At 40.3% G+C, this 13,408-nt stretch overlaps 1 protein-coding gene across 1 annotated transcript; it reads left to right on the forward strand.

The window, feature by feature from the left end:
- Positions 1-1,325: 1,325 nt before the first annotated feature.
- Positions 1,326-10,882, forward strand: hepacam2 (HEPACAM family member 2). Its single transcript, XM_003457266.5, has 9 exons — positions 1,326-1,565; positions 4,905-5,267; positions 5,373-5,660; positions 6,835-7,134; positions 8,717-8,842; positions 9,273-9,294; positions 9,390-9,424; positions 9,822-9,895; positions 9,992-10,882. Exons 1-9 carry the CDS (start codon positions 1,499-1,501, stop codon positions 10,100-10,102), a joined length of 1,386 nt encoding a protein of 461 aa, XP_003457314.2. The 5' UTR covers positions 1,326-1,498; the 3' UTR covers positions 10,103-10,882.
- Positions 10,883-13,408: the final 2,526 nt, after the last annotated feature.

Here is a 13,408-nt window from a genome sequence, read left to right on the forward strand (position 1 = left end):
TAATAAGGTGACAACTAGAGGTTTTATTTTGAAGGGTTGTGCAGCTTGTTGTTGCAGGCACTGTAAGACTTTGTCCTGTAGACGATGCGCTGACCCCATCTACAGGTGAAATGGAAAGCTTGCAGGCTCTCTGTAATAAAGTGCAGTAAAAAGGACAATTGCAACAATGTTTTGTGTCTTTGAAGTGTTATCAGCACCTTTCAACAACCACATCTAGTTTAAATGAATTATTTTATTAGGATTTATTAACTGGGACCATTTGAAACTGTGCCGAAGAATGTGCTCTGATAAACAATCTTCACTGATTTATTTTTTCTTTATTATTATTATTGTTGTTGTTATTATTATTAAAGCCACTTTTAACAGTTAATCAGTCTTCAGTTTTCTCAGTAAATAGGGACCCAATGATTAAGTGCTTGACAGCAGAAAAAAAGAGACTTTCTTTAATGGTGCCATCACCAAACTAGGCACTCATTTATGCGGCGTACAATGGCTTAATTCATTCACTGTGCAGTTCATTCCCGAGCCAACCCTTTATGAGGGTGGTAATCTAGAGAGTAAAACTCTTCTGCACAAGTCACTGTGGGAAAAGCGTGTTAGTGTTTAACACGTGACTATTTGTAACCTTTTTTAACGTCTTCTCAGACAAAGTCAGTATGCGGGATCGCTCGACTGACAGGAAAAAGTGCTTTGCAAATGACCCAAATTAAGGTGACACAGTCTCCTCATAGAAAGAACAATGTAAAAAAGCTCCCATTTGCCATTAATGCCATAAGATGAAACCTTCAGCTTTTCTCCAAGGAATCGTTTTCCCCCCACAGCATCCTCAGGGTTCACAGACAATATGAAAACGTGTATCTCTCTCTGATTTTAGTCTTTAGATTTCCTGAAAGCATATACATTCCTCGGTCTTACCCCAGTATCACTCGCTTTGTCTTCTTCTTCTTCTGTTATTTCTAGAATTACAAAATCATTCCACACAGAGTGGCGTTTGCTGACTGTTATGTCAGCCGAAAGCGCATTAAGCCAACAAAACTATGTGGTGTTAGCAGGTAAAGGCTTTATTTCACAGCCCGGGGGTCTGAAGCAGCAGACAGCTGGTCTAATGTAAAGAAACAGTTTCCATTCTGCTCTTTTAGAGTTTTATGTCTCATCTTCCCTTTGATATAGTGCAAATCCTCAGCCTGAGGGCAGCTCAGTGTGTGTGTGTGTGTGTGTGTGTGTGTGAGAACACACTGTGTTGTCTCTCAGCCATGTGGACCTCTTCGTACTCTTAGGTTCACATGGGAGGGGCCTAGAGCTGCATGCAGGAAAGCCAGCTCCTCTTATTTCCCTGGCAAATGTCACCACAACCAGTCACATTTCTCTCCTCCTCCTCCTCCTCCTCCACCACCACCACCTCTTCTCTTCCACACCTCTCCTCCTTCCTCCTTCCTCCATCCCTCAGTCCTTGCACTGCCTGTCAGAATTCCCACATATCCCCAGAGGATAAGATGCCATGGAGGCCACAGGAAGAACTGTGCTGTGTGCCTGCTCTGCCTTCTGCCTTCTGTTCATCCTAACAGGTGAGTGCGGCGTGTGTTGAGTCGTCACGGCAGGACGTTGTGCTCGAGCTGTCAGTGTTGTGTTGGCGTAGTGATGGCTGCTGCTGTGGTTACTGTGTTTGCTTGGTTGGTATGGTAGAAACTGAAGGGTGAGCAGAGGAAGTTTTCATGGTGTGCAGTAACAAAAATGTTCACTCACATTGTTGATGTAGTTTGTTTAAGAAACACATTTTCAAGATATATAAACCTTAAAATATGGATCTTTATAGGCACAAGAACTCCATTTAACAACACCCAGAGTGGGGTTTGTGTTTTTCCTTTTTTAAAAAAGCAAAACTTGGCATTAATATTTTGTGATAATTTGGGAAACTGGTTGACGAGTTCTTTAAACTGAAGAAGATCGAGCTCCCGACGGTGTATTTAAAATCCCAGAGCTGTAAAGTTTTCCACGTAGTCCATCCTGGTTCCTTTTGCATGTCCTTTCCATACTCATTGCTGCATGACTCTACAGAATTAGCTTTTCTGTTCTATTGCTGGCCGTGAGTAGAGACATAAAAACAGGGTCATTTGGAAAGAAGAAGTGACCTAGGCCACAGCAGTGTGACTATGAGATAACAAACGTGTAATAGTGCGCGTCGTATGACCTGATGAAGCCAACAGCAAAATCCCCCAAGTTTGGCTTCCCGTCTACTTTGATGTTTGTATCAACAACCATCCTTCAGAAGCCCTATTCGTCTTATCTGAATAAGGACAGAAGATGGTGGCGTTCGGATACGCGCGGTGAGGTGACTCTATTTAGTATCCAAACAGCTTGGATGTGTGTGAGGGTGATAAGAGGCAGGTGCTTTTGGGTCTCCACACGAAAGTGTATGTGTGTACGTGGGGGGTGAGGCCACCAAACGAAGCTTCCCTCTCACCTCAGAGTTCATTGTGTCTGTAATCACCACCACAGTATCCATGTTGTTTGGGGACAACAGTGAGGGAGCGGGCTCGGCACACTCCTCCTCGTTCTGCCTTTTCACCGGATCTCGGCTGGTGTAAACACAGACACACTCCTGCTACTGACACACACACACACCGAAACTGGCCTGCGGTCTTATAAGAATGGGACGTGTCACCGTGGTGTTTGTGCTGCATGCATTATTTAGGACATAACAGCAGACAGTAGATCTATTGTGATGATCAACATGAGCAAAACATGACAGCTCAGAGGAACAGAAAGGGACATGAGGGAAAATATGGCTTTACAGGAAAAACAAAAAAGTTTCTCGAGTTTCCCCCTCATTTTTCCTATCGAGATTGCGCAGTATGACGTGTAACACAAACTTAATTAAGTCTTGATGAATTCAAAGTTGAAATTTTTTGATCTACGGCCTGTAGAAACTGTTATTCACGGCCGATCTTCAAGACGCTTCTTCGGTGCTGAAAAAAAAAAGAGAAGATGCACAAACAGAAGCGAGACAAAGACACTCGAGCACAGAAAGAGGAAGTTGAAAGAGATAACTATGAACAAAAACTGTGAAGTTTTCGTGAGTTCGTTTCACAGTAGCACTGCCTACTCACATGCTGCTGCTTAACTCGGCCTGGCATCCAAACGGACTCCATCATTTCACCTCACGTAACTTTAAAATGTCAGCTGAACACAGGTCACAGCACACATAAAAGTCAGTGCATTTTGGAAAGATGTGGCTATTTAAAAATGTAAATAAATGACATCATTCATTCATCAGGCTGAGTAAAACCACTCGACCTTCCGGCTGAAGTGGCAGCATTCGCTGGAAAACACTGATAGCTCTATCGGCTGTTTGTGTTTTTCAAGGTTGTCTGTAACTAGTGAACAAACTGCCCCGGCAACCGGCCGCAGCTTTAACAGACCACAAGATGCAATAGATCAGCAGTTGTAGTTACTTCACACAGCTCAAGTGTTTGTTTCGCAACGAGTTGCTATAAAAGAGACAGAGCCTGATCCTCGTCTGGCAACAATGTCACTCCGTAGGGAGTTAGGTCAATATTAACACACAGCAGTTTCAGGACCTGGACACTTTGAAGACTAGGATGCAGATCATTGCAGATTACACAGACAAAACAGGACTGACTTTATCTTTAAAGTGAAGTCTCCTCAATATATTGAATCTATAGCATTAAATAATTACAAAAAACAACTTTTTCTTTCAATTTTCTCCAGTTTTTACATTTGAATCCTCCAACATAAAGCAATGGCAAATGATAATATCAGATTTTTTACCAAGTGCCAGTAATCAGTGACCTATATTTTTCCATTTTTAATGAAAGTATTTTTATCCGTGTTAGTTCTCTATCACATGACATGCACAAAAGGGTGACAGTGTCAACTTTAAAGTGGGGTACACAGAAAAGCCTATTGTATCATCAAACAGTGCATCTTTTGTAGCATCTCATATATCAGTGTCATATATTGATAACCACAGGCAAAAATATAGTTAAAGTGATTTCTTGTCAAACAAAACAGACGATTGTTGCCCGATTTTGCAGTCTCTCTCAGCTCAGTTTGGTTCAGTTTGATCTTTGTCAGTTCCTGATTCAGCTGACATTTGTCATGGAAAAAAAACCTTTATCAATTCCATCTCCAATCTTTGACTCCACTACTGTAGCTTTTATTTATTCACAGTTTAAAATCATTTGTTTATCCCATATTTTCTGCTTTTTTTCTGATTCCTACTCCTCACGAACAGAAAGTTTAAACAGGGGGTGGGTGTGGCTGGTTTGCTCACAACCAGAGATACGTGCCTGATATGTCCATATTAGGGTCATCTGCTCTGAGTGATCATACAGACCAAAAAGGAGGAAAAAATGTCAGAAACTGATGGTTTCAAGCGGTCTGAATCCTGAGTTTGTGGCTCAAAGGGTTCACTCAGCACACTGGTTGACTTCATTATTCGAAACTTTGGCCATGCACTGATGTAAGAGTTTAGTACAGAAAACAAGGAGAAGTAAAAGTTTAAAATGTGACTGTAAGAAATGCAGGAGAAGTCTAAAAAAGTTAGCAACTAGCTAGCTATCATAGTGAAGGGTGTGGAAGCTAAAACTCCAGACATGAGCTGTGGAAAAAGTACAAATCTTGCCCCTATAGATGCTGAAATTTACTACTGTGCTTTTTGAACATTTTGTTGCTCAACCTCCAAGCACTCCAAAAGCCATTTAAGCCTATTGTAATTTTAATGTTAGACATTAGCTTGCTGGAATCCTTATGTATGTAAAGAACTACAAGTTTCTCTGTATGAAACCTGATGTGTCACATGGACAATCTAACATGTTACCTTTCACTGGTTGTGCAGTAATTGAGTTTTCCTTCACTTTCTCCCACCACCTGCATCAACTCAGAGGTCAGCTCCGAACTGATTCACATTGATCCATCGGTCAGTCACATCACTGAAGGGGACTCCGTGTTCCTCTCTGTGAAAACCAACTTTTCACCGGACAAAGCAGACATTCAGGGAACTTGGTTTCACACCGGGATGAGCGGCACCAATACCCGGATGTTGGTGACATTCACCAAAACAAATGAAATCTGTAACATGAAGCATTGTGACCAACTCGTCTTCAACAACTCCACCTTTTCTTTGGAAATCAAGAACTTAAACAGAAAAGATGAAGGAGATTATCACTTGAGCATCAACATAAAGTATGATAACAAACCAGGAGACATTGAGAAGGAGGAGAAAACCGTTCGTGTAACCGTAGATGGTGAGTTGCATGTTTCTCAGACCTTATCTTTCCCATTATTTAATTTTATTAATTGGTGACTGCTCGGATATTAATTAATGTTTCTTGCCTTCCACCACCGACTAGTCCCTGTGTCCAATCCAGCCATTGAGAAGAGCCCTTCCTATGCAGTCATTGAGGACAAAGCAAACGTAACCTGGACTTGCTCTGTTGAGAACGGAACAAGAGTTATGTTTAAGTGGTTCAGGGATAATGTTGCACTGGGTCCCAGTGACAGATACCACTACTCCCAAGATAACTCGACACTGTTAATCAGCCCTGTGAGAAAAGAGGACAAGGGAAGTTATCACTGTGTGGCCAGCAACCCGGTCACCCGGGGTCAACACAGCAGGGCTGTGGAACTCAACGTCTACTGTGAGTAGCTGTAGCTTCTTCTTCGGTTTATGAACCCTGTAATGACTTTGTTCGCATCCAAGAGCTGCTTTATAAAGATTTTTATCTTATAGAAACAATTAAAAATCTAAAATGTCACATATGTGTTCCTGTACTCTAACCCTAAATCCTAAACCTTGTTGTTTTCCCTTCTCCAGAATAGCTGGAAGTGTTGGGTCATGTGTAAATTTTAGTGAGATCAGCCTACTTACTATCAGCTTAAAAACAAACAAAAAAAACGCCATGCGCCTGTTATGGGATGGTATTTGCATGGGAGCAGACTTATCTCACAGAGCTCCTCTGTTCTACTATAAACGGCGTAGATGCACCGATAGACTTTATTGGATGTGCCAGTATGAGGCTGAATCGAGGACGTACTGCATGCGTAATTTTTCCTGGGTGTTCATTTTAATGTGTTCACATTTTTACAAAAGAGACGACTTTGTATTGAAGCGTGACAAAAGAAAGGCGTTGTAGGTTTTGTCTACAGGTTCCTGCACTTTTTACCTCCACCTCTTTAGTCGTGTGTGTTGTTCTCATCTTGGCGGTGACATCACTTTTGTTTGCATAGGCAGATCGTGTTTGTGTTTCAACCTGCAGGAAGCACTCTCGGTTTCTTTCAGTTTTACTGTATTGAGTTTCTAGTACAGCCGGTCTCCTTCTTAATGTTTGCTTTCACTGGAAAATACAATAAAAAAACAGCTGATAGTGAACTGGTCTGTTTGCTACTTATAGCTAATTGCTACTACAGTAGTTCTCGTTTAACAGATCATTTTGTTATTTAACAGTTAGGTTTTATCTAAAATGTATATTAATATGTTTATAAATAATATGCTTGACTGTGTTGGAAAAAGACAATTCTTATTTTAAGTTAGTGCGCTTTCTCGACAGCCCATGTTCAGTGCTGCACCAGTTCACCCCCGCCTCACCAGGTCTCAGTGTTCTCCACTGACACTGTCAACATACCCACCCATATTTATCCCACTACTCCGTGTACAAACCTGTGACCTTGTATTTAGAAACTCACTTTTCTTACCCTGCTTTCCTCTGCTACCCAATCATGCCTTAGAACTGGACGGTTCATGAAAATTACCCACAAAGCAACATCTCACCAGCAAACTGTCATGTTTTTCTCACTCTCCACCGGCCCATACAGATGGCCCTTACAACCTTGAGGTGAACTCTGTCCAGGGCCTGCGCACAGGGGAGGTGTTCACCATCAACCCTGGGGAGCTGGTCTTCTTTGAATGCCAGGCTGACTCCAATCCACCTAACAGCTATGTGTGGATCTCCAAGACCCGCAATGCAACTCAGATCGTCACAGAGGGCCCTCGGCTAGAGGTGCGCTCCTACAGACTGGCCCAGGCTGAAGAGTACCTTTGCCGTGCCTTCAACAACGTGACGCAGAAGCAGGACGAAGCCCAGTTTACTCTGGTGGTGGCCAGCTTGGGAACAGGTGGGTAGAGGGTGGAACATGGCAAGAGGGAGGAGAGCGTGGGTAGGTTTTGGGAATCCTCTGAGATAAACACTCTGCAAACAGTGTGTCACGCCAAACGCAGAAGAGCTGGGTGAGCGTTTCGAGATAATCGTTGCCAATGATAAGCACTGCCCACCTTTTGGGAACAGTTGGGGAGATAAAATACTATAACTGGAGCATTACACTGCGTAAAAGCTGACAGGTCAGACCAGGTTATGGCTATAATGAAATATACAGTACATTATTATAAAACTAAGGTTATATCTGTGTTGCTAGGCTCCAGTACCTGCAGCATGTATTTAAGTTCAGTGGCTGGGAAAGTAAACACTGGATAACAGCTGTTATGTTTGTTGACAAGGTTTTATAGCATATGGAGTTTCTGTGTGCTGAATGCAACATTAATATGTTGCCTGGGTGATACTGAGAAAGGGACATTTATGATTACTGCTGATACTGACTGATTTAACACGTTGTTTAAGGAGTCAACAGATGCCCTTTTTTTTTATTGACATCGAAATCTTTTATGAACCCTACCAAATTTCTTTCTGATGATTACAGTTTTAAAATTCAAGGATTTTACAGACATGTTAGCCACTGTGGAAGGCTATACCGACTGTCTGTAAAAGAGGATACTGAGATGATTTATTTATGTATTTATTTTGGCACCTGACCTGCCCATATTTAGATAAATTGTGGATAAGAGAGTGTAGTTCGACATTTTCAGCTAATGCTTGCTAGCTTGGTTAGTTAGCATTGTACCTTGGTTAGGTTAGATACCTGCTAATTAATGGTAACACATAAATAAAATTGGTTGAATTTCTCACATTAAGAAAAACAAAAACAAAAGAGACTACAGCTTAAACAGGTAGCCTTTATTTAACCACACTGCAACAAACATTAGTTTCCAGGAAACTGCTATAAATGTCAAGTTCAGTAACGTCATTTAGCTAAAGTGCTACCTAAAAGACAGCTAGCTAGATACCGTTAGCCTTTATCTGAACTCACCGGCTACTCAAAAAAACCATCATACATAAGATTTAACACATTTTAAACTGAAAAGTACGTTTTCACTAAAGCCTTTGTTTGCTTGTTTTTGTAGCCAACTTCAATATCCCTGAGTTGTCTCACTGCAAGACACAAAAACACGATTTCAATAACACATCTCAGCTTTTCTATGTGATAAACAGATGATGCTTCAGTAAATGAAAGAAAAAGTTACAAAAAAAGTTCTGGTAGCTCATTGGCTAGAATGTCCTGTATTCATAAAATGTATATGGTAAATAGTGGAATAAATAACAGGAATAATTCTGCAAGTTAATTGTTTATCTGTTAGTTAATTACATTGTTAAAGTATGAAGGGCCACTGTACAGGAATCTTAAATTCGGGAAAACTATGAAAATAAAGTTTACGTTTTCCAAAGCTGTCCAGTGGGCCAGATTGGGGGCCGTTTTTTGCTCCCTGGCACAAAGACCAACTTGTTAACTCTGTCATTCCTACAGAACTGGCTTACTTTCAAATTTGTGTTCATGTATCATTCATGTGACTGTTGTTCATTAACAGGGAAAGAGAAGCACACCCAAGAGGGTAGCTCTGTATCACCGCTGGCAGTCATTACTGTCTGCTCTTTTTTTGTCATTGGCTGTATGCTGCTGTTCTTCCTCAGGAGAACCTGTCATCCAAAGAGAGGTTAGATACTGTTTTCTGCTGTTGCTTTGGCGAGCACATTTTCTTACAGAACCATATTTGCTTTTAATCCCTGTGAGTTCAATCTTACTTTCCTCCTGGTTTCCGAGCTCTTGCATGTGGAATTTAATAAACCTTCCCACAGCAGTCATTTTGACTTGAAATGTAATTAGAAATGGTATTAATTAATGTCATTTGTAACACCCGTGTTTGCCTACTTTTTCATGTGGAAAAAAACAACAAAAACAAAAAAAAGAAAATGTTACTGGGAAAATGTAAATGACTTGCAAATGTTAGATTAAAGGAAACAAGGGCAAAGTAACTTCTTTATTTGAGGAAGTGAAGGTCACATTTGTTATGCTGTCGCTTCTGTTTGCGTGACTTTATATTTTTCTCTCTTTCTCATTCCCGTTCCCCTCTCTTTTATCACCAGTGCTTATGAGCATTTACAACAAGTAAGACCCTTTATTATGAAATTAATTCAAAAATCTACCATCGTGTCTTTTCCCCACATAAGCTTCAATTAACATTTGTATTTGTTTCTGAGCAGACCGTTTTCAGAGCAGAAACGACCACATCGTTCAGGTAAACTACTTTTTTGTTCACAGATTTCTCATTTTTGCCCTCTTGTTACCGTCAAAAACATTAATTATTAGGGATCCCAGAATATTCACTCTCATATTTATTTATACACATGCATTATATCATATTTAACAAGGAACTGGATTGGAAATATTAGATGAACAGGGCATTTACTGGACAAATCAGCTTCAAAAAAGCAAGTTTGAAAGCTAAACAACTTAACTTACCTTAACTCAAACAAGATAAGGAGAATTTAATTGAGATTAGAGCAGTTTTATGTTTTTAGGTTTATGACATCATATAATTTACCATGCCATTATAAAGTCTGACAGGGATTACACATTAACAGCTCTACTGTGGCAAAATTTTTGCTCTGATTTATCAAAATGTGTATCAACAGGTCACGAGGATGCAACCGAGGACTTTGGCATCTACGAGTTCGTCTCCATACCTGGGAAGACGGAATCTACACAGGTATTTTCACAACCAGCAAAGCAGCAACACTCATTTTTTCCCAAAATCCTTTGTTTTTTTAATGCTTTTAATTTGCCCGTACAACTAATCCACCAGGCATCGTGCAGATCTTTGGCTCGTCTCGAATCGATTCAAGATATGCATACTACCATCTACGATGTGATCAGACACGTTCCTGAAACCCCGAGTCACAGTTTGCTGAAGTAAAGTCTGGCTGGAGAGCGGAGATGGAACTTTAAATGGTTTAACTTGAAGATTTCCTTGTAGCTTTATTCTCTTAAGTCTCTGTTATCAAAGCCTGAAGCACTGGTTTTGGTGGCCTGGTTTTTTGCACAAGGGATGAAGGAGACTTGTGGGATTACAGAACCTGATAGTGCACTGCTGTTGACGAGAGTTTTGGACGGATGTTAAGTGTATTTTGCTGACATTGGTGTGAAATGAAAATGTATGTTCAGCTCATTTTTATTTTTTCTGTGAAAGCATAACTGAAGTTAAAACCCTTTTGTTTTCTGTTTTAAGGTGAAGATTATGTAAAACTAAGCAAGTTAGAAGTATTCAGTTTTACCTTATTTTGAAGATCTTGTGATGCATCCAAGGTGCCGAAATTGCCACATTATAGATGAAAAAAAACCCCACGAATATTATCATTTTAATTTAGCGTTCCCTGCTGAGAGAGTATATTTTGTGAGAAGTGTTATAATTAATGCAGTACGAAATATATATTCAGGTTAACTGTAAATATTGTACATGGATTATCCAGCAGATTCTTTATACATATTATTCTATTTCTATGTTTCACTCTAATCTATTTATTCCTATCAAAACTTTCAGCCCTGCTTCCCCAAATGTAGCATTTTCCCTCTTCTCATAATGGACACAATGAAATGCTCAATGAAAAGACAATGATAAGGAATTCATTATTGTACAGTTTGCATTCACATGTTTGTTTTGTACTTTATTAAAAATATAACTGTTTACTACTCTGGTCAATTGGAGTATGGACTGTTTGCTGACATCAAACAAGGACAATGTACTCTAATCTGCGAATTCTGCAATTATGTCTGTATTTTTGCTTTAGTTTGCCTTTTTTTTGTAAAAAGGCAAAAGCAGTAATGGCTTGAAATGAACATTTGTTCTTTCACACTTCCTGGAAAAAAAGAATAGCTGAAGCCAGCAAAGCTGTCAGTTGTTCTGTTGCTTCACAGTCCATCTTTGTCTGATGTCTTGGCTGTAATCTCTCTCCTAGCAAGAGTTGTGCTTTCAGTCCCAACACTGCTGCAGAGCGCTAGCTTCTTTCAGCCTCGCTGTATTGGTATGCTGTGTACCTGATAGAGATAGGCAGCGACAGACGGATGGTTCAGCATGTGGCATAGTGCCCTCCACCTGCTCCCGCTGACACCTTGTCACGAGTAGATAGAAACGGGTGTGCGCTTGCTCCTGTTTGTGTGCGCGCGCATACATATATGTGTTGTGGACAGAAGAGGAAATACAGAAATACAAATAAAGGGGCAAGCGTGGAGAGAAAGTCAGAAGTAGAGTGATTCATTCAGAAAGCGGAGGCCAAATTTTTATATGCAGCTCATTAGAAATGCTCCAAGTTTGCCAACCTTGGAGAATGAATCACGTAAAGGAACATTTGTTTCTACTATTATGCAGCTTATTATTACCAAACTGTTGTATACTCATTATGTGGTACCATGCTGAGTGCATCTTTTCAGTGTGTGAAATGCTATAGCACAAAATGCTGGCTACTATAGTAAATTATTATCAAACTGTAGTTGTTTCTTTTTTACGCCATGAACATTAAAAAACAAAAAAATCTAAGTCTAGAACTCCTGCTGAATTCTAAGGTGTGACATATCACGATGCTCTCCTGCATAACAACAAGTTGTTTATTAAATCTTGGTCTAATTTTAGCTGTTGAACTGACCAGCCGAGTGCGCTGTGTCTTTGTGGTGGCATCTCCGGGTAGGGGTTGCCATCTGTTCCGTCTCAGTGTATACTTAAAGGGAGGCTCCACACTGTGGATGACTGCCTGACAAACAACAGTGGAGTAAATTCACCCTAAGGAGAGCGACCTCACCTTCATTTGACTGGGAAATAGCCTGAGGCATCATTAACCAGGAACTAGAGCTCGCAGTGCCTGCTGTGTGCAGCAAGCTGCCTGCTTTTAACCAAGCACAGCCCGACATAACACCTAAGGGGGCAATTACAAAGCAGGCTGAATAGGTCTGTGTGTGCTGTTTTGGGAATTATTTGGAACAGTTTACAATGCAGAGCCAGGCATAACTGCATGCTTGGCAGAGATGAACCTGCGTGGCACTGATGACAGCGGGCAAATTCTTGGTCATGAAAGTAAATTTGCTGCGCTAAACATTTACAACATCCCAAAAATAGAAAAGCCTACTTTATTGTGTTAACCTGTATGTATATAATGTGTATAATACAGACATAAAGACAGTGGCTGTAGAATTAAAGGAAATCATTCTACTTTATTCTTAGGAATAAAACAAACCCTGGAGCTGTTTGGAAACCCGCCCATGTGGTGTACTGATAATAAGTGCAACATTATAACACACGTTATATTTTACTAATTAATTGTTTTTATAGAATCATTAGCATATAAACGTGTATATGTTAATATGTAACTCGTGCACATTAATGTGTAAAAGTCTTGATCCGCCCCTCATTCCTTTATATTTTTCTTCCATGGATACAGACTTTCTCATTTGCAGTGTTGTCCTTCTACCTGACCATTGTCAGAGGACTGTTTGTTCATTTGTTTGTTTGTTAGGTTAATTTATGATTCAGACATATTAAAAAAAGGCACCTAACTCAATAGATGAACCAGTGTTGTGTCTGCACATAGGACACTGCTTAGCATTGTATTTAATTGTATCTTTAGGCACTTTGTTACTAGCAGACTGCTGCTAAAAACATCATTTGGTCCCATTTCTTTTGTTGAGTAATTTAAAAATATCAAAGACAACACAGGTGACAGACAAAAAGTAGTATTTTTGCACCAACAAGGTGATTCCCAAAAATTTGGCACAACTGGATGAGCTGCAATGAGAAAACTGAACAAGTGGAAGAAAGTGGAAGGCCTAAAAAGTATCTACAGTAGATGAACATTTGAAAGTCATGTCCCTAAGAAGCAATAAAAAAAAATTCAGCATTTTTTCAGTTGCTCTCTCGCTCTCGGAGATGGTCTCAGTGGAAGGGTAGTCGTCAAGAAGCCATTCTTGAGGAAGCGCAACAAAGAGAAATGACTGAGGAATGCCAAATTACACAGACCTGGACTGAAAATCAGTCCAGGAGTCATGAATCCAAATCTGATCTTTATTCATATTGTTGTCAATATGTATGCAGGAGGTACCACAGTGAGTGTCCACAGCCATCTGTAACAAAAACCAACAAGCAGGGGAGGGTCTGTCGTGGTTTGGAGCGTTATTTAAGGCCGCGGTGTTGTGGATCTTTGTCAAAATTGATGGAATTATGAACACAGAAAAGTAC

The sequence above is a fragment of the Oreochromis niloticus genome, linkage group LG22 (assembly GCF_001858045.2).
Source record: "Oreochromis niloticus isolate F11D_XX linkage group LG22, O_niloticus_UMD_NMBU, whole genome shotgun sequence".
Taxonomy (NCBI): Eukaryota; Metazoa; Chordata; class Actinopteri; order Cichliformes; family Cichlidae; genus Oreochromis; species Oreochromis niloticus.

What these genes read in the sequence shown, in the direction of transcription:
- hepacam2 (XM_003457266.5), top strand. Translation starts at nt 1,499, where the DNA reads ATGGAGGCCACAGGAAGAACTGTGCTGTGTGCCTGCTCTGCCTTCTGC. An exon ending in AACCTGTCATCCAAAGAGAG is followed by an intron (nt 8,843 to 9,272) that starts GTTAGATACTGT and finishes TTTTATCACCAG; the next exon opens with TGCTTATGAGCATTTACAAC. An exon ending in CTTATGAGCATTTACAACAA is followed by an intron (nt 9,295 to 9,389) that starts GTAAGACCCTTT and finishes GTTTCTGAGCAG; the next exon opens with ACCGTTTTCAGAGCAGAAAC.